Source organism: Lutra lutra, chromosome 10 (assembly GCF_902655055.1).
Source record: "Lutra lutra chromosome 10, mLutLut1.2, whole genome shotgun sequence".
NCBI classification, from domain to species: Eukaryota; Metazoa; Chordata; class Mammalia; order Carnivora; family Mustelidae; genus Lutra; species Lutra lutra.
The window spans coordinates 853,947-873,022 of record NC_062287.1 but is presented as its reverse complement, the minus strand read 5'-3'; the positions used below and the strand labels follow the sequence as shown (position 1 = coordinate 873,022).

The 19,076-nt window shown below is 48.9% G+C and overlaps 1 protein-coding gene across 1 annotated transcript in view; it reads left to right on the top strand.

The window, feature by feature from the left end:
• MMP20 (matrix metallopeptidase 20) overlaps nucleotides 1-19,076 on the top strand; it is a 47,874-nt gene that overhangs the window by 14,648 nt on the left and 14,150 nt on the right. Inside the window, exons 7-8 of the mRNA XM_047694052.1 lie at nucleotides 10,430-10,566; nucleotides 11,527-11,683. Of these exons, the coding sequence (XP_047550008.1) occupies nucleotides 10,430-10,566; nucleotides 11,527-11,683 (294 nt within the window). The remainder of the gene's footprint in view (nucleotides 1-10,429; nucleotides 10,567-11,526; nucleotides 11,684-19,076) is intronic.

Below are 19,076 nucleotides of genomic sequence, written 5' to 3'. Positions count from 1 at the left end.
ATCACAGTAGGCAGAGAGGCAGGCAGAGAGAGAGGAGGAAGCAGGCTCCCCGCTGAGCAGAGGGCCCAATGCGGGGCTCGATCCCAGGACCCTGGGACCATGACCTGAGCCGAAGGCAGAGGCTCAACCCAATAAGCCACCCAGGCGCCCCAATGGGGAAGTTTTCATGAGAGGACAGGAAATGGTGTTTGGTGACAATGTTTTCTCGTTGGGGTACGTCAACTAACAACGATGTTAGTTTTTTGTGGGCTGAACAACTGAGGAATGGTGAGAGGCCCTGAGTAGTCGTTGGGGAAAACCCAAGGAGTGTGGAAAATTCATAAAGGGGTGAAGGAGCATGAAAGTCTGTGTTTTGGGCACTGAGGTCACGTTCAAGTGCTGGAATGAGAGTGGAACGTGAGGGCAGACCGCTCGCTTCAGGTCGCATGCATCCTTGCGTGAGGATCGGTGGTTGGGGTCATGTTGTGGGAATAAAAATCCAGCAAAAATTCTTCTGGTTACAAAACACTTCCTAGAGCAGATCGGGGGGCAGTATTTGCACTGTTAGAACTCGTGTCAACTAGCAAGGTTGTCCTAGCGGTGGGAAGAGAGTAATTGTGGGACTGCAGACGGCCGCTGGGAAGCAGACTTCGCAGGGCTGGGCACCCACCCAGACAGGACAGCTCTGCTCACCAGCCCTGAGGTCGGGTTCTCCCAACACCAAGCAATTCTCAGACTCCAGCTGGGGGTCCTAAGACTCCACTCACTGCTGACGGCATCCACCCGGAGATAACCATCAGCCGACCCCGTGGGTTCAGGGCTCCATCCTACAGGACCGCCCTCCACTTCAGGTGCCAGTTCTAACCAACCAGCTGTAAATCACGTTCCCATGAACTCCTTAGGTTTGACTGCTTTACGAGCGCAGCAGACCAACTCAGGAAACCAGTTTACTCATGAGATTAACGTGCATGAGAAAAGGATGTAACTCAGAAACGGCCAGAGGCAGAGAGACGCCCAGAACAGTGTCTGGAGAAAGGGCTCGAAGCTTCCATGCTCTCCCCAGGTGCAAACCCCGCCCCCACATCTGCCCATCCGCTTGTGTTCAGCAACCCAGAAAATACCCAGAAGCCCCTTCTTTGGGGTTTTTATGGAGGCTTCGCCACAGAGGCATGACCGATTAAATCACTGGCCTTCGGCAACTGATCCAACCTCCATCCCCTCTTCCCTCCCTGAAGGGGGAGAAGTGGGTGTTGGGACCAACTCTCTAATTACCTGGTTGTGCCCTGGGGTAACCAGCGCCCCCCTACCAGGTACTTTCCGAAAGTGACCTTGTTAACATAACAAAGAATACCTTGATTCTCTCATCAGCGGAAATTCCCAAGCTTTTAGTGGGCTCTGTGCCAGAAACCAGGAGGAAGACCAAATGTGTATTTCCTGTTACGAACCCCAATATCACAGATATGTTGACAGTTTTGATAATGAAGCCTGTGGAGTAGAAGTCTGTAAGAAAAGGCTTACCTGTGAAGCTGGTCTTCCAGTAATGAGGTTGTAGGAAAGGATAAAGCTTTAAGCTGCCTCGTTTTCGGATGTCTTGTTCATCATTTAAATGATCAACAACAGACCCACGGCATATGAATAACACGGATTTAAAACATGCCCGTGAGCAGAAGTGAGGGATGCGGGGTGTGGTGGTTAGTATCATCAGTAACCATTGTTAGGACCAACCAGCTTGCGGGAAAGAAGGCGACAATCTTTCCGAAGTCATTTTGGATGAGAGTGCAGATTGCCGTAACCAGCCTGGTCCAGCAGCTAGACTGAGTGTTGATGTTGGACGAGTATTTTTTCCTGTTGCTGGGTAGAAGGGACTTAATAGAAAGACACCTGCTACAACTATTGTATTTGAATGAAGGAAAGCAGAGACTGACCTTGGGTCTTCGGTGACAAAGGGAGGTCATGGGTGAAAGCCAAGTTGGACAGGTTTCCCAGCTGCACTGAGACAAATACTCTTAGTGGAATGAGGTCACGGTCAAGGTCACATGTGCAGATTTGTTGGAGACCTTGTGCATTTGCATTAGATCACCCCTTCTCTCTGGGCCCCTGGCTCTCAGGGAGCAGGGGGCTATACCCATGGCTGACTGCTGGGATCACTTCTTTTCTTGGAGGAAAAGGCGCACCAGCACTCATCCCTGTTCCTCCCTCGACCGGGGGCAGAATTCGTTCGCACCAGAACAGACAGATGTAGGTCAGGAACAGCATGTCTGAATACTTTTTACTCCTTTTTCTTCATTGGAAGAGTGGTCATGGGGCCCATATGGAGGGCCCAGCCCCACTGTAGGGCTAGAGATACAAAGGAGAAACACTCACCTCGCCTTTGCACACCTCAGTTACCTAAGGGAGTAAGATGTTCAAACACACGGCCATCATCCTGTGTGCTCACATAACCTTTCTGTGCACGAGGGAAGAGAGAGCAAGCTCTTGGGGCTCTCTTCTTAGAAGGATGCTAATCACATGTGACCAGAGACCCATGGCCAGGGTCTCTTCTAACCCTGGTTACACCCCACTGGTCCCACCTGAATGTCACCCTCCCATCCCTCCGGGGGGTAGGGCTTCAGCATACGAATTGGGTGAGGACACAGGCATTCAGCCCATAACAGAGTCATCACATTTTTCAACACGTATTTCCTTCCAGATTTTTCTCCTGTGTAGACAGACATAGTCTAAGTCCAGGACGGGATGAGGGATGTCCACAAAAATGGGATTTTACTAGATGCACTGATTTATAAATCCTCTTTGCTCAGCAATAGCTCATTTTTCCATGCCGGTGAGTTTTATTTGTCATTCATTATACAAATGCATATATTATGCCATAAGTAGATACATCATCACGTATTCAACCAATCCCATAGTTTTGAGCATCTGCTTGAACTTGAACTCAATCTTAACAGTGGTCTGGCGTCTGCTTTTCTGAAACGGACTAGAGCAGAGCCCAGAACCCAGGTTTCAGCATCAGGCTCAGGAGGTTTAATTTCAGCTGCGCTTCCTACTGAGCAGGGGACCCCAAGCGGATGCCGGGCTGAGCACACAGCGAGGGCTCGGTGAGCAGCAGACACTGTATTGAGGGCTGAGAATGGGACAATCCCAACAGCAGATCATGGTTTAGAAACAGCTTGAAGTGTTTCTTACCATTGTTTGTTTTTAAGGATTTTTATGGAGACTTTCTGATTATTGTCTTCCTTTCTATTATTACCAAAAAGTGAAGCAGAACAGAACTGGTAGGCATTGACCAGCCGCGACAGGCAAGGCTCAGAGCCGGGAGCACGATGCAAGGGGTGGGGCTGTCACCTGTCCCACGGCCCAGGCCAGCCCGGGGAGCGCTCCTTCCCTGAGAAGACACCAGGTGCCACCGTGCAGCACAGAGCTTACTCTTGGTGGAAAAGACCCAGAGGAGACCAAGAAGTCAAAGATGTGACGCCCCATGAACAACTATATCTGTTTTCTTTTCTTTTTTTTTTTTTTTTAGGATTTTATTTATTTATTTGACAGACAGAGATCACACGTAGGCAGAGAGGCAGGCAGAGAGAGGGGGAAGCAGGCTCCCTGCCAAGCAGAGAGCCCGATACAAGACTCAATCCCAGGACGCTGAGATCATGACCTGAGCCGAAGGCAGAGGCTTAACCCACTGAGCCACCCAGGCACCCCTATATCTGTTTTCTTTAAAAAACGAAAAAAATGTTTAAAAAAAAAAACAACCCTATTATCCAAGTATGAACAATGGCTAACATCATGGAAGGTAAAAGCAGGAACGGAGCCACCGGGGACAGGAGACGAAGACAGGAGAGGTCGGGAGGGAGGGACACAGTGACGTGAGTGTGTTCAGGCTGCACCTTCTCGCGTGGCCCGACCCTGGCGGCAGCCAGGAGGCAGGGAGCCAGGGGAGCCACCCAATCCCCACGGGCCCACGAGCCCCTCTTCCTCTTCTCTGCACTGAGGGGCTCCGATGTCCCCGGGCTTCCCTGGGAGCACGTGGTTATCACACCCTCACGAGGACTCCGTGGGGCAGGATTTCCTGCTCCCTTTGCACAAGGACACGCTCCAGAGCTCTCATCTCCTACGGCGGACACCGAAAATTCCCAAAGTGCTTGCGGAGTCTGGCCGGAGAACAAAGCTTTCTTTCAAGCCATAGCGACAGAGCAACCCGCAGACGGCTGGGGGAGCTTGGGGTCCGGCCCGGAGTTCCCAGCAACAGCCTGTGGAGGAGACATTCCCAGGTGTGGGCGTCATCTCCGCAGGGAGTTTACACAGCAGGATGGGGTGCGGCGCCTCTCCCGGTCCCCGTGAGACCACGGCCGCTGTCTGCTGCCCAGAACGGCACATGGATGCGTTCCAGGCTTGTGTTTGAGGACAAATGGGCGTTGCCACGCCAGGTTGAAAATGGCAGGTATCTACCGATGACAGGGACCTGGATCTGTGGGTTGAAGGCACAGACGTTCATTCTTTCCAGCAGACGGAGGATAGCACGGCCGCCCCACACTCCTCGGGCCCTTAGGGAAGATGGGAAGCACATAGCCCCTCTCAGATGCTCGTGGGTTTTACCCAGTTGAATTTTACCCACCAAATCAAGAACATCACTGTCCGCAGTAGACCTCCGAGGTGTAACAGCGTTTTGCACGTGGAATTAGCATACACAGCCTATGGGTCCAGAGCCGATCCCGTCACCCATGCAGAACAGCTCGCCCAGCCCTGGGACACCCAAGACAAGAGGGGCATTTTGACTTGAAAGAACTCAGGCCTCTGGTATGCATTTGAGTTTGTGGGGAGAGCAAGGGATGGCAGGTCCTGTGCTCCGGACCCTCTCCTGCCGGTCAGGTGAACAGCCACAAGGAGAAGAACGTTCCTAGAGCGTGGAGGCATCTTGGACCTGTTGGCTAGGCTGGCCCCCTTCTGTTTTCTTCTCAGAGTATCTGTCAGCCGCTCCCGGCCCCGTCTTGAAGCCGCTCTGTACCTCCGATCAGCAGGCGGAGGAAAGCATCCGTCAGGCTACTCGGGTAGGAAAGGAGGACGGGGCCGGAAAGGGCCCTGGGGAGTCGCCAGTAGGACTTGGAAGATTTAGCGCTGGAGACAGTGAGAGGAAGAGTCACAGCAGCAGACGAGAAGTCCAGGAGGTTTGCCGGACACAGACGGGAAATCTCAGGCTTAGACGCGTGGCATTCAAGCCGAGGACAATTCTAGCAGGTTCTGTGGAAGCCGCTGGTACTCAGGGGGGCGCTTACGGCTGGAGGCTTCGCGGGCGATGGAACCGGGGGGAAAGATCTGGGAATGGGCTCTCATAGTAATAACCGACGTTTCACGATCCCCCACGGCTGCTGTGTGCTGTGCTCAGCGTTCTCCCGGCGCTCCTCTAATCCAGCGCCACTTCCCCCAGCTGCGGTTTTAACTCCCTTGACATCGGAGACAGAGTCCCCTAACAGAGCCCCACACAAGTCAAGGAAGAGAGGATTTTCTTCCAAAGTGATCAGTAGTGCAGGGCACTGGGGTGGCTCGGTCGGTGGGCGTGCGTCTCCTCATTTCGGCTCAGGTCGTGATCTCAGGGTCATGGGATCAAGCCCCGCATTGGGCTCCAGGCTCCGTGTGGAGGACCTTGAGGTTCTCCCTCTCCCTTTGCCTCTCCCCCTGCTCATGCTTTCTCTCTCTCTCTCTCAAAGAAATAAATGAATCTTCAAAGTGATCCATAGGGGAGAGGGACACTGGGACCCTCAGACCGAGGCCTGAAGCAAAGGGACAGCCCGGCCAGGATGATTTGCGTGTGTCCTTCCAGAGGAGTCGTGAGGAGGGTCCAGGGCCTGGGGAGTGAGACAGCCGGAGAGCAGGCAGAGGGAGCGGGAGGAAATGGTGATGCAGACCGCTGACCTGGCAGTCGTGTTAGTACAGCGAGGTCCGCAAAGACCACAGCTGGCATGGGCAGCCGTGTCTGGGAGGAGTTTCCAAGCCTGGAAACTACCCAGACCTGTTGGGAGACGGGAGTAGGAGCTGGTGGAGAAACAGAAATGCGGGGGGTCTACGGAAGGAGGGACAGGACATCGGCCCCTCCTTCTCCCAGACAGGACTTTTTGGAACCTGGCGTTCTGCGGGGTCCACGGGTTTGAGCAGAGCCCGCACAACTGAGGGGGGCGTCATGCTCCTTCAGTCTCCCGGGGATGTGTCTCTTCTGGTTGTGAGACTGCGTCGTGAAGTCAGCAAGCGGCACGGTGCTTACTTAGCCTGTGTCCGGGTTATGTATGAGAACTCAGACCAAGAGGCAGGAGGCGTGTCACCATCCCTGGTCTGCTGTCACCTCCTCTGGACTCCCGGGCTGGGGCTGGGGCCCTTTCCAGATCACGGCTTGCTGGCATGGGCACCCACAGGCTCCTCCTGTGGGATGAACAATGTGGCACATGAGGCTCTGACGACTTTTAAGCGCCGTCTACACATGGGTCTTTGATTCTATAAGCCGTGTTCTTCCGGGGCTCAGTGAGGTGAACGGTACATGCTTGATTTCTCAGCCTCCAAAGCCTTCTGATGTAGCAGACCCGGTGAGTGGAGCCCCAGGACGAGGCCGTTTCAGCCAAGGATGTGAGTGTACTTCAGAGTTTCTAGTGATGAGAACTTCATGTCAGCGAAGCAAATTCAGAAAGAAACTTTGTTCCGCTGATAAACTCTAAGATGTATCCATCACCAATCGATACATCTGTAGAGGGAAAACGTGTGTTTCTACAGTGTCTACCAGTTACTGTTGAGAGGACTGAGAGCTTACAAGACACCCTCAGGTACATTGTCACAATTCATCCTTTGAAGAATTGGCATCCGTGTTATTAGAATTCTCACTTTTATGTGATGGAAGGAAACTGAGTCTGAAAAATTGAGTGACTCACACGAGGTCACACACCCAATGATAAAACCAGGTTTCAAGCTCTCAGTGGGAGAGAAGCAGCAATTCCATTGCAAACATCAAAAGCAGAAGGAGATCTCTCCTCCCCCTGAAACGAGTCAAGGAGAGTCAAGGGTTGAAGACGATGAATGAGGAAGGTCCCTACTCAGCTCCTGCTGAATCCCCCGACGGTCCAGCAACGAGGAGGCGACAGGCTCCTTACCCAGGTCGGGGTGAAGTGGGTCGGGCCCCACACAGGAAGAACAGAAGTTCAGCAACTGAGGGTCACGTCCCCAGGTGTGCCAGGTGCCTGGTAAGCCAGAGGACAGAAAGACGGATCATCAGGACCCTGCCCCCGGTGAAGGCTACCAGAGAGCCCATCTCCAAGTTGAATTAGCTGCTGTTCTTTGAGAAAAGGGAATGAAAATTGCAGAGGCTGTGAATATCGGTGATCTCATGAGTTCCTCTCACTCCCTGGCACCCATTCACTCAGCCAACAAGTATTTATTGAGCTCTGACTGTGTACCAGGCACAGCGTTGGCTCCTGCAAGCCTGAGATAAACCACACCGCTAAATACACCATCCGCGGGCGTCTACTGTCAATGAGTGCCATTGTTCCGTCCTCCTTATCAAGATCAGGTGACAGACCGCTGATAAAGCCTCTGCCTCCTTCTGAGACCAGTTCGCACACACCCTGGAGCTGCTCCTTCCTGGCGAAGTCGAAGTCGCCGGCGAGGTCGCAGATCAGTTCTCTTTTCGTTTATGTTTCAAACCCACGTGCAGACACATGAAGAGGGTCTTGCTCTCCTCAGGGTTTGAGTCCATCATAACCCATTTATGTGTGTCATCTCCGCTCCGAGTCTGTAAACCCTCCGGCTGTGCGCCCCACGTTCCACTACCCACTGTTGGTGTCAGAAGGTTCAGGATCACAGTTTCTTCTGGAATTTGTGCAACTTTTCCTAAGTGATGGATAGTAACTATTTCTACCTTACGTGCGTAGCTTGTGCATTGTACCGCTGTCTAAGCCCGGGCTCCTTGCTGGGTGAGGGGCGCACTGTGGGCCTTCCCTGACCGGCCTCCCGCTGGAGCCAACAGCCCCGACCTCCCCCAGCGGTGACACGCACGACTGTCCGCAAACACGGCCCAGGGTCTCTGGGCGCTCAAAATCGCCCTTGGTTGAGCATGACCAGTCCACTTCCCCTGAGTCCCCACAATTCCTGCCGGGTCAGTCAGGGCTGATCTGGAAAGGACTTTTACATTCTACCACATGAGAGAAGTCCCCAAAGCACCCTGTGGGTCTGCGGGCGCTCCACATTCCATGACCTCTCCTCCTGAGTCACTCGGGGCAGCCGAGCCCAAACGTCCCAGGAAAGATAAGGTTTCCGGGTGCCTAGCACCGCCGCCCATTTTTAAAGGGAAAATGAGAGCAAGTGTTTCCCCGCGTTAGGAGCCCGAGGAGGAAGTGCCCGGGAGTCCACGCGCTCCTCAGAGACGTGATGCGGAGAGAGCCTCCCCTGCCCGCCACCACCTCCTCGTCCCCACCACGGCAGAACCCCGAAACGCACCTCGGTGCCTGGGTGAGCATCCAGCATGGAGCTATGACCAGAGTCAGCATTTCAGAACCAAGTACCGAATTCAGTGAAAAGCCCTCATTTTACAGATTTCTCCTCAGTTTCCCAATCACTGCGTCATTATCAAGAATCAGATGACAGGCTATGGACATGATGCATTTATCTGTTGTCGTGACCCAAATCTGTGGGACTCCCCAAACCCATGCTTGCATGGTGGTGGCAGAGAGGAAGGAGAAGGGGAAGGCGGTCGCTCGTGCCTTCAGGAGAGCCTAGATCTGACTGGACGGGCGTCCAGTTACGAACACAGGAAAGCAAAGATCACAAGGCTGGGAAGGAGCAAGGAGGTCAGACGGGTGGACAGGAATATCCAGACCGTCACTCTGTCTGTCCCAAGCAAGAGGGGACCCCTGGGCCCACGAGTCTTCCTGAGCCCCGGTGTGTCACCTGTTAATACCGGTGTTAGAACAGGCTATGACGTGTAGGGAGTGGGGCGAGCCAGCGCACCTGCCACGGGGCCTGCCACCCCGTGTGTCATGTTAGCGGGTGGGTGAGGCCTAGGCAAATCATAATGTTTAGAATGGACAATGTCTAGCTCTAGGGCCCTTTATGGTTTAGGATCACTTTCCTGCACCTTCTCTCCTTGGATCCTCAGAACGACTTCAGGAGACACAGCAAGTACTGTTTGCATCTATGAGATGACAAGACTGAGCTCGGAGAAGCCGGTCAGAGTTAGAACTCAAGACTACATCTCCGGAAGCACGGTGTGCTTGTCCTTCTGCATCCCGATGCCACATGGGAAACGAAGCCATGTCTCTCTCAGTGAAGCTCTTTTAAATTCACTGTCAGCTTACACTGCCCCCCGCATGACGCCTTCACCAAAGCCCCGAGTACAGCGGACTTTCCCTCCTGTGGGGTATGCTCTGTGTCAGCCTCCTAAACTTGACTGTATAGGATGAGTCCTAACTGTCTGATTATGATCCAAACAGCCTAATCATGTTCCTGTCTGTGCTCCTGGGCACTCAGCTCCCTGAGGCAGGACCAGGGTCTCCTTCAATGTCCCGTCTTTGATGTCTGCCACCATCCCAGCTGACAGGCACACTGTAAATATTTGTTAAATTATCTGAACTGGAAAACTCAGCATTAGATCAGGAGTTCCTACACGAACTACCCAGAAAATTAAATGTCAAAATTTATTACAGTTTCCCTGCCCACAAATAATTGTATGTATAGATTCTGCTTTCTACAGAGTCAAGTAAACTCATATTTTACAAAAATAAGTTTCACCTCCACAATTCGAAATGGACCCCATTTATAGTGAGTGTTTCACCCCAATACCCTCGTGGTATTGCCACAGATTGATGGGAATAGTTTTGGGTGCATGGATGGATGAGTTGCCAAAACTGGAGTTAACTGGTGGGTACCAGATTTTCTGTTAACTAGCCATTGATTTCAGGAATAGAAGCACTTTCAAGAGGTAAGTATTCAGTAGATAACTTCCAATATAACTGATGATTGTGAGTGTTCTTGCTGGCTTTACTGGGAATAACTCGCACTCCCAACCACAAAGGTTTGGTTTAATTGTAATATTCAAAACATTCACAAGGATTGTATTTTATCGTTATGAGATTTTAGTTTTTAAAAGAGTAGAAAGGAAAAGGACATTTATATCAAGGGACACCTGGACTGGGAAGGGGCATGGGTGAAATGTGTGAAACACCGGGTTTTCTCCTTGCTGCATCCTTCCATGTCAGGCACGTCCTTAAGTAAATGAAGGAAAGGGGATTCCAAGGAGGCTCAAAGAATGAAAAGGGAGAAGAACTATTTAATAAGGTCAAAAACCTATGCTCTCCTTATGAAAACAAGTTAGGGGCATGAGGCATTGAGGAACGGCCCCTGAACTGTGGTTTGTAGATACGTGGGTCCACATCCGGTTCAAGATCTAAATCAACCGTTGGTGTTGTGGGTTGCCCAACAGGATCTTCTGGCGTCGGCAAGTTCACGTGATGGCGGGGATCCGGCCCAGCACCATTACCAGCTCCTTCCCTCAGCTTATGTCCAATGTGGACGCAGCTTACGAAGTGGCCGACAGGGGCACCGCTTACTTCTTCAAAGGTACCTTACACATCCGTGAGGGACAGGATCGGCCGGGGATGTGGGGAGCCTCTAGTGCTGGTAGCATTTGGTCAGGGATGGTGGGACATGTGCTGGTCACTCCTCCTCAGCTTAGCCACGAAATGCCACTCTGTTGTTCTATAGCAGTGGCAGAAAGGACAATGACTGTCACAATATTCTCAGAGCCAATGCTCTACCTTAGAGAGACACCGTGCAAAGTGACAGTGCCCAGGGGGCTACAGACTTTGTCCCCACCCCTCAGGGTGACATGGTGTAGCCCACTGAGAGCCTCTAGTCAGCAAATCCAACATGGCACCCCAGTTAGGAGAACGATGCCCTTGCTGCCATGTCCTGCTCAGAAGCAGGACCCTAACCTGTGACTCTGGGAGGTGGGCACAATGTCGTCAGTCTCTGGCGCCAGCCCTTTACCGTCAGAGTGACTCTGGGGAATTACCTAACTGCTCTGAGCCTTCGTTTCTTCCTGGGCTGATAAGGGGTTATAATAATAGCAAGCTCAGAGATGTGACAGTGGCTGGCCAATGGGGGTTACCCAGTAGGTGGCCCCTGTCAAGTTTAGCTTCTTTTTCTGGAAGCTGGGGGAGGAAGCTACAAGGCCAGTGCTTGCTGACAACCCACAGCATTTCTCTCTCACAGGCCCCTTCTTTCCCGTGCATCTGGATGAGACTGAAATGAGGTTACACACAAGAAAAGTATCTTGAAAAAATTAATGTGTGAGATTTAAGATACAATCGTATCAAAATTACTGTTTTGCTAGGACATCACTAAGAGATGCTTGCCTGCAGAGTAGTTTGAACTGAATCCAAGCTTATATATCGGCTTATGACCATGGCAACCATCCCATAAACTATTTCCATGTGGGACCCTGCGTAGAAGTCCTCAGGAGTGAAGTACATCGCCGAGTGGTACTGAGTGTTTGTGAACTTTACTTTCTGTCTTCAGGCCCCCACTACTGGATAACGAGAGGCTTCCAAATGCAGGGTCCTCCTCGAACTATTTATGATTTTGGCTTCCCGAGGTATGTGCAGCGGATAGATGCCGCCGTCTACCTCAAGGACGTGCAGAAGACCCTTTTCTTTGTGGGAGATGAATACTACAGGTATGGCTTTTCTCCTTTCGATTGTCCAGATGTATTCAGTGGGAAGAAAAAGTCCTTTTGCAGAAAAGAATGCAAATCACCTTGGCAATAGGCCCATTGACTCCTCTGGGCCCCTGGGCTGCCATTTACTCATGGTGGACATGGTCTCTAAGATAGGAAACCAGCCAAGTAGGCGAAGCATTCATTCACGAGTCCCACTGTTGGTTCTCTAGCACGTGAACAGCCTAATCCTTCACGCATCTACTAACTGGACTGCCAGTGGCGTACACGAGTAGACAGAGCATCCCCAAATACATTGCCAGCCACAGCGAATGCCGGGGCAGGGGATGGAACTGACTCCCTGTTATGTGGGTACCAGTGCATCCAGAACACTCTGTGGTTCTGTGCAACATGGAGGTGGTTATGACTGTGGGGGCTCTTTGAAGGAAAGGTCTTTTCCTGCTGCAAGGAAAAGCCCCTCTTGCTGAGTCCTTTTATCCAACCCGGAACGTGCACTCTCTCCCCACCCAGAGCTGTCCTGCCCGTCTTGCAGATCTCAGGAAGCGGCCGTCTGTCATCCAGCCACTGTGCACAGGGTCACCCTCATGCCCCCCACTGGGTTTCTAGCATTAACTGACTCCTGTGAAGGGTGAGCAGCCCCCATGTCTGCACCCCCCCAGCTCTCACGTCCATGGGCTTGCTCACCTGAACCTCAGCAGGGAGAAGTAAAAGCAATACATTCTAAGCAGTTGACCATGCCAAATAGTTTAATTTTTCCCAGATTTTATGTATGTGTTTATTTGTTTGAAAGAGAGAGCACAGAGGGAGAAGCAGGCTCCCCACTGAGCAGAGAGCCCAACGTGCAGCTCAATCCCAGGACCCTAAGATCATGACCTGAGCCAAAGGCAGAGGCTTAACCCCCTGAGCTACCCTATTTTTAACTTCTTGAGGAACCTTCTTACTATTTTCCACAGTGGCTGCACCATTTTCCATTCCCACCAACAGTGTAAGAGGGTTCCCCTTTCTCCGCATCCTCTCCAACACGTGTTGTTAGTTTTAGCCATTCTGAGAGCTGTGAGTTGGTATCTCATCATGGTTTTGATTTGCATTTCCCTGATGATGAGTGATAAGGAGCATCTTTTCATGTGTCTATTGGACATCTGGATGTCTTTTCTGGAAAAATGTCTATTCATGTCTTCTTCCCATTTTTTCATTGGATTATTCATTTTTCAGGTATTGAGTTTAATAAGTTCTTTATATATTTTGGATACTAATCCTTTGTCTGTATTTGCAAATACCTTCTCCCATTCTGTAGGTTACCTTTTAGTTTTGTTGATTGTTTCCTTCTCTGTGCAGAAGCTTTTAATTTTGATGATGTCCCAATAGTTTATTTTTGCTTTAATTTCCTTTTTCTCAGAAGATATGTCTAGTAAGAAGTTGCCACCTCTGATGTCAAAAAGGTTCTGTCTACATTCTCCACTAGGATTTTGATGGATCCCTGTCTCACATTTAGGTTTTTCATCCATTGTGAATTTATTCTTGTGTGTGGTGTAAGGAAATGGTCCAGTTTCATTCTTTTGCATGTGGCTGTCCCGTGTTCCCAGCACCATCTGTTGAAGACTGTCTTTTTCCCATTGGACATTCTTTCCTGCTTTGTCAAAGACTAGTTGATAAAGAGTTGTGGGTTCGTTTCTGGGTTCTCCGTTCTGTTCTACTGATCTGTGTCTATTTTTGTGCCAGTACCATACTGTCTTGGTTATTACGGCTTTGTAATACAACTTGAAGTCCTGAACGATGACACCTCCAGCTTTCCTTTTTTTTTTTTCCTTCTTCAAGATTGCTTTGGCTATTCGAGGTCTTTTTTGCTTCCATACACACTTCAGGATTGTTCATTCTAGTTCTGTTAAAAAAAAAAAAAAAGCTGTCTGTATTTGGATAGGGATTGCATTAATGTAGATTGCTTTCAGTCATGTAGACATTTTAACAATGTTTGCTTTTCTAATCCATGAGCATGGAGTGTCTTTTCATTTCCTTGTGTCATCTTCAAGTTCTTTCATCGGTGTTTCATGGTTTTCAGAGCACAGGGCTTTCAACTTCTTGGTTAGGTAGATTCCGACGTGTCTTACTGGTTTTAGTGCTATTGAAAATGAGACGGGTTCCTTAATTTCTCTTTCTGCTGCTTCATTATTGGTGTATAGAAATGCAACAGATTTCTGTACACCGATTTTGCATTCTGTGACCTTATTGAATTCATTTATCAGTTCTAGCACTTGGTGGAGTCTTCTGGGTTTTCTATATATATCACGTTATCTACAAATAGTGACAGTTTGACTTCTTCCTCGCAAATCTGGATGAATTTTATTTTTTGTTGTTGTTGTTGTCTAATTGCTGAGGCTAGGACTTCCAGTGCTATGTTACACACAGTGGTGAGGGGCACCTGGGTGTCTCAGTGAGTTAAACATCCAACTCTTGATTTTTGGCTCTGGTCATGATCTCAGAATCATGAGGTTGACTCCCACATTGGGCTCCCTGCTCAACAGGGGGTCTGCTCAAGATCCTCTCCCCCTCTCCATCTTCCCTCTCCTCTAAAATAAATAAATAAAATCTTTAATAATGATAAAAAATAACAGCAGTAAGAGTGAACATCCCTGTCTTATTTCTGACTATAGGAAAAAAGCTCTCTGTTTTTCCTTCTTGAGGATGCTATTAGCTGTGGGTTTTTCATATGTGGGCTTTAGGATTTTGATGTATGGTTCCCTCTATCCCTAATTTGTTGAGGATTTTCTCATAAATGGATCTTGTACTTTGTAAAATGCTTCTTCTGCAAATTTTAAGAGGATCATATAGTTCTTATCCTGTCTTTTATTTTTTTTAAGATTTTATTTATTTATTTAACAGACAGAGATCACAAGTAGGCAGAGAGGCAGGCAGAGAGACGGGGAAGCAGACTCCCCGCTGAGGAAAGAGCCCGATGCGGGGCTCAATCCCGAGACCCTGAGATCATGACCTGAGCCGAAGGCAGAGACTCAACCCACTGAGCCCCCCTGGGACCCCTATCCTTTCTCTTATTAATAGAGTTTGTCGCACTGACTGGTTTGAGAATACCGAGCCATCTTTGCAGCCCAAGAACAAACCCCATGTGATGAATGATTATTTTAACGTGCTGTTGGACTTGACTTGCTGGTATTTTATTGAGAATTTTGGCATCCATGTTCACCAGGGATATTTACCATAGTTTTCTTCCTTGGTGGGATCTTTACCTGATTTGGTATTGGCAACACTGGCCTCATAGAATGAATCTGGAAGGTTTCCTTCCTTTCCTACTTTTTAGAGCAGTTTGAGAAGCATAGGTATTAACTCTTCTTTGAATGTTTCATAGAATGCCGCTGTGAAGCCATCTAGTCCTGGACTGATTGTTGGGGGATTTTTGATGACCGATTCTGTTTCTTAGCTGGCTATCCATCTGGTCAAGTTTCCTTTCTTCCTGTTTCAGTTTTGGTAATTTATGTGTTTCTCGGAGTTTATCCATTTCTTCCAGGCTGTCCCGTGTGTTGGCGTGTTTTTTTTTTTTTTTTTCATAATACTCTCTTAGAATCATTTGTATTTCTGTGGCGCTGGATGTGATCTCTCCTCTCTCACTTGTGATTCTATTTATTTGGGTTCTTTTTTTTTTCTTTTTGGTAAGTCTGTCTAGAGATTTATTAATTTTATTCATTTTTTCAAAGAACGAGCTCCTGGTTTCATGCATCTGTTCTATTGTTTTTTTAGTGTCTCTATCATTTACTTCTGCTCTGATATTTATTATCTCCCTCCTCCTGCTGGCTTTAGACTTCTTGTTCTTCCTCCAGCTCCTTTAGGAGTAAGATTAGGTTGTTTATTTGAGATTTTCTTGCTTCAGGAGGTAGGCCTGTATTGTTATACACTTCAATACTGTTTCGTCTTATGGTATCTCTCATCTCTCTAATTCTCCCCTCCTGGTCCAGTAGCTGTTTGTCTCTTTTGCTCAGCTCTTTATTCTCCATCATTTGGTCTTCCATATCACTAATTCTCTCTTCTGCCTCATTTATCCTAGCAGTAAGAGCCTCCATTTTTTTATTGAACCTCATTAATAGCTTTTTTTATTTCACTGGGTTAGATTTTAGTTCTTTTTTCCTGCAGAAAGGGATTCTCTAGTATCTTCTATGCTTTTTTCGAGCCCAGCTACTATCTTTATAATCATCATTCTGAACTCTAGTTCCAACATCTTACAAATGTCCATATTGATTACGTTCCTGGCAGTCAGTACTGCCTCTTGCTCTTTTTTTTTTTTTTTTTTTTTTGAGGTGAGGTTTCTGTTTTGTCATTTTGTCTGGAGAAGAATAGATGAATGAGAGAAAAAAATGCTGAAACGGTAGCAATGACCCCAGAAAATTATACACTAAACTAAACAAATCAGAAAAGACCCCCAACCAGGTGGGGGAAAGAAAGAAAAAAAAAAAAAAAGAATATGATCAGTCTGGTGAATAAGCGGAGCTACACACTGGATTTGGGGTGTACTTTGGTCTGTTAGAAGAAACTGCCTCCCAAAATTTTAAAGAAAGAAAAACGTGTGTGTGTGTGTGTGTGTGTGTGTGTGTGTGTATAATATACAAAAAATAATGTTAAATACAATGATGGGATAGAATATGACTATAAAAATGAAAATTAAGAAAGATTTTTTTAAAAGGTATTGATAAGATGTTGGTTAAAATAGGAAAGAGGAAAATTTTTAAAAGAAAGAAAATTTTAAAAATTTAACTTTGCAAGACTAAAGAATAATGGGAAAAGCCATGAATTCTGTGTGTTGCTTTCCCCTTCTCTGGATTTCCATGGTTCTTGTTGACCAGTGAGCTTGGTCTTGGCTGGATGCTCTTGCTGATCTTCTGGGTCAGGGGCCTGTTGCCGAGATTCTCCATGTCTTTGCCGGAGGTGGAATTGCTCCAGGCTAAGTAATCTGCGCGGTTTTGGTCTCGGGAGCTTTTGTTCTCTGAGCGCTTTCCGTACCGCTTTGGAGGACGGGAATGAAGATGGCGGCCGCCCAGTGTCCGGCCACGTAGGAGCCGAGAGCTGGGGCCCCCCTCCTCAGTGCGCCCTCACGGAAAAGCCGTCAGTCCCTCCCGTCTCCCTGGTCTCCGGCCGCACTGTGAGCTCGCCCGGCCTGTGAACGATCGTTTCTGTCTCTGGCACACGGCCCTGTCTGGAGTCTCCAAACCCAGCACATTCCTGCCACGCTGTTCCTCCCAGAGAAGGAAGGTGAGTCTCCCCGGATCTGCCACTTGTGGGGTCCCTGCTCAAAGAGCAGTGGTCTGACTGTGCCTCGGATCATGGTTTAAGGTAAGCCCGAGCTGAGAGCTCCCTCCTCAGCTGCATCTCTATAGTCAGCTTCCCCGCTCTGATCCCTGGCAGCTCTGCCACACTCAGACACCCCTGGTCTTTCTGTGACCCTGCGGGTCCTGAGACCACACTGTCCCCGCGAGGGCTCCACGCCCACTTGGCCTCTGGAGGGCCATCCCGCCGTGGAGCAGACTTGTAGAAGTTCCGATTTTGTGCTCCGCTACTCCGCCACTTGCAGGGACCCGGCCCCTCCCCCCACAGTCTCTCTTCGCGTGGCTTGGGATTCACTTCTCCACACGTCCCACCTTCCAGAAAGTGGTCAATTTTCTGTTCCTAGAATTGCTGCTCTTCTCCTCTTCGATCTCCTGTTGAGTTTGTAGGTGTTTGGGATGGTTTGATAACTACCTCGCCGAACTCCTGGGATCTGATGTCGTTTCAGTCTGCTCCTCCTCTGCCATCTTCTCCCTCCCCGCACATTCATTGTCCAGTACTGTGTTCTTTGATCTCCATGTATCTGTGGTCTTTCCCATTTTTTTTCTTGTGATCGACTTCAAGTTTCATAGTGTTGTGGTCTGATAATATGCAGGTATGATCTTGGTCTTTCTGTACTTGTTGAGGCCAGATTTGTGACCCAGGATGTGATCTGTTCTGGAGGATGTCCCGTGTGCACTCGAGAAGAATGTATATTCTGCAGTTTTAGGATGAAACGTTCTGAATATGTCTGTGATGTCCACCTGGTCCAGTGTGTCATTCGAAGCCATTGTTTCCTTATTTTCTGCTGGTTGTTTCTGAGCTTTTCTCTGATCCTTTCTTATCTTTGTCACTTTCATGTTTTGCTGATTTCCTTAGTGATGTATTTGGGTTTCATCCTCTTTATTCTTCATGTTTATTGGTGATTTGTGGTTACCATTAGGTTTGCATATAATCCCTTTAGCATAAAGCAGTCTGTATTGGGTGGATGGCCATCCAAGTTTGAACCCATTCTTTTTTCCTCTCCTCTCCACACTTTAGGTATGTTACTGTATTTTATATCTCTTCTTTGTGAGGTCCTTGGCTGACAGTTTAAAAAATATTCATTTTTACTGCTTTTGTATTTTCTGCCTTGATGTTGTCACTTTTGGTCTCTCCTTTCCGCCCAAAGAGGCCCCTCTGATCTTTCTTGCTGGCTGGTTTAGTGGTCACGAACTCCTGCAGCTGTTGTCTGAGAAACTCTTCAACTCTCCTTCTGTTCTGAATCATAGCTTTACTGGCATATCACCTTTTTCAGTCACCATTTCTACGGCATGAAAGAAATTTATAGATAAGTACACGTGACCTTCCTCCACCTGACTAATAGCTTCTCCCGTCTGGGACTGAGAAGACCAAATAACAGATCTGTCTTGTGAAGAGGAATATGTATTTTCTAGGAATGAAGGACACATGCAGACCCTGCTGACCCCAGCCCACTGAGAGCTCTGGGAGCTCAGAGTTCTGGGAGCATGACTCAGAGCACCATGGGGTGTCCTGACTTATTCCTTCCAGTCCAATGATTAAACCACTAAGCCAGTTATTTTTCCTCCAGAACTTCCTTTCTGCATTCCTGATGGTAATTCATTTATTAAGCCCTAAGTTCTGCTGGGCAGATCCCCCAAGTCTTTCTTTAAGATAAGGTGCCTGGCACCTGACACCTGACACACAGGATGATAGGCACGGAGAAACCCAACTCCCATTACGGATTTTCAGAGAATGAGACTGAGATGCCCACAGAAGCATGTGTGTGGGTGTGAGGGTGTGTGGGTGTGGGTGTGGCTTTCCGGTTATGATGATTCAGTTAATGCCTCGAAGACTGCTCACTGCCCGACTCCCGCTGCAGGGTTATCCACTTTCCCATTGTTTCAGCTCTCCGTTCCTCACTCCCCACCGGGTCTTTGGACTCACGTACCAGCCACCACAAAGCACACGCCTCCAGCCAGGCAGCAGTGAGGTTAGCAGCTAACAGAGGAGGCTTGATGAGAGGTTTTTAATTCTCTGTAAATGCAAGCTTGGAGAGGGACAGGGTCTCCGATTGTAACGAGGCCTGACT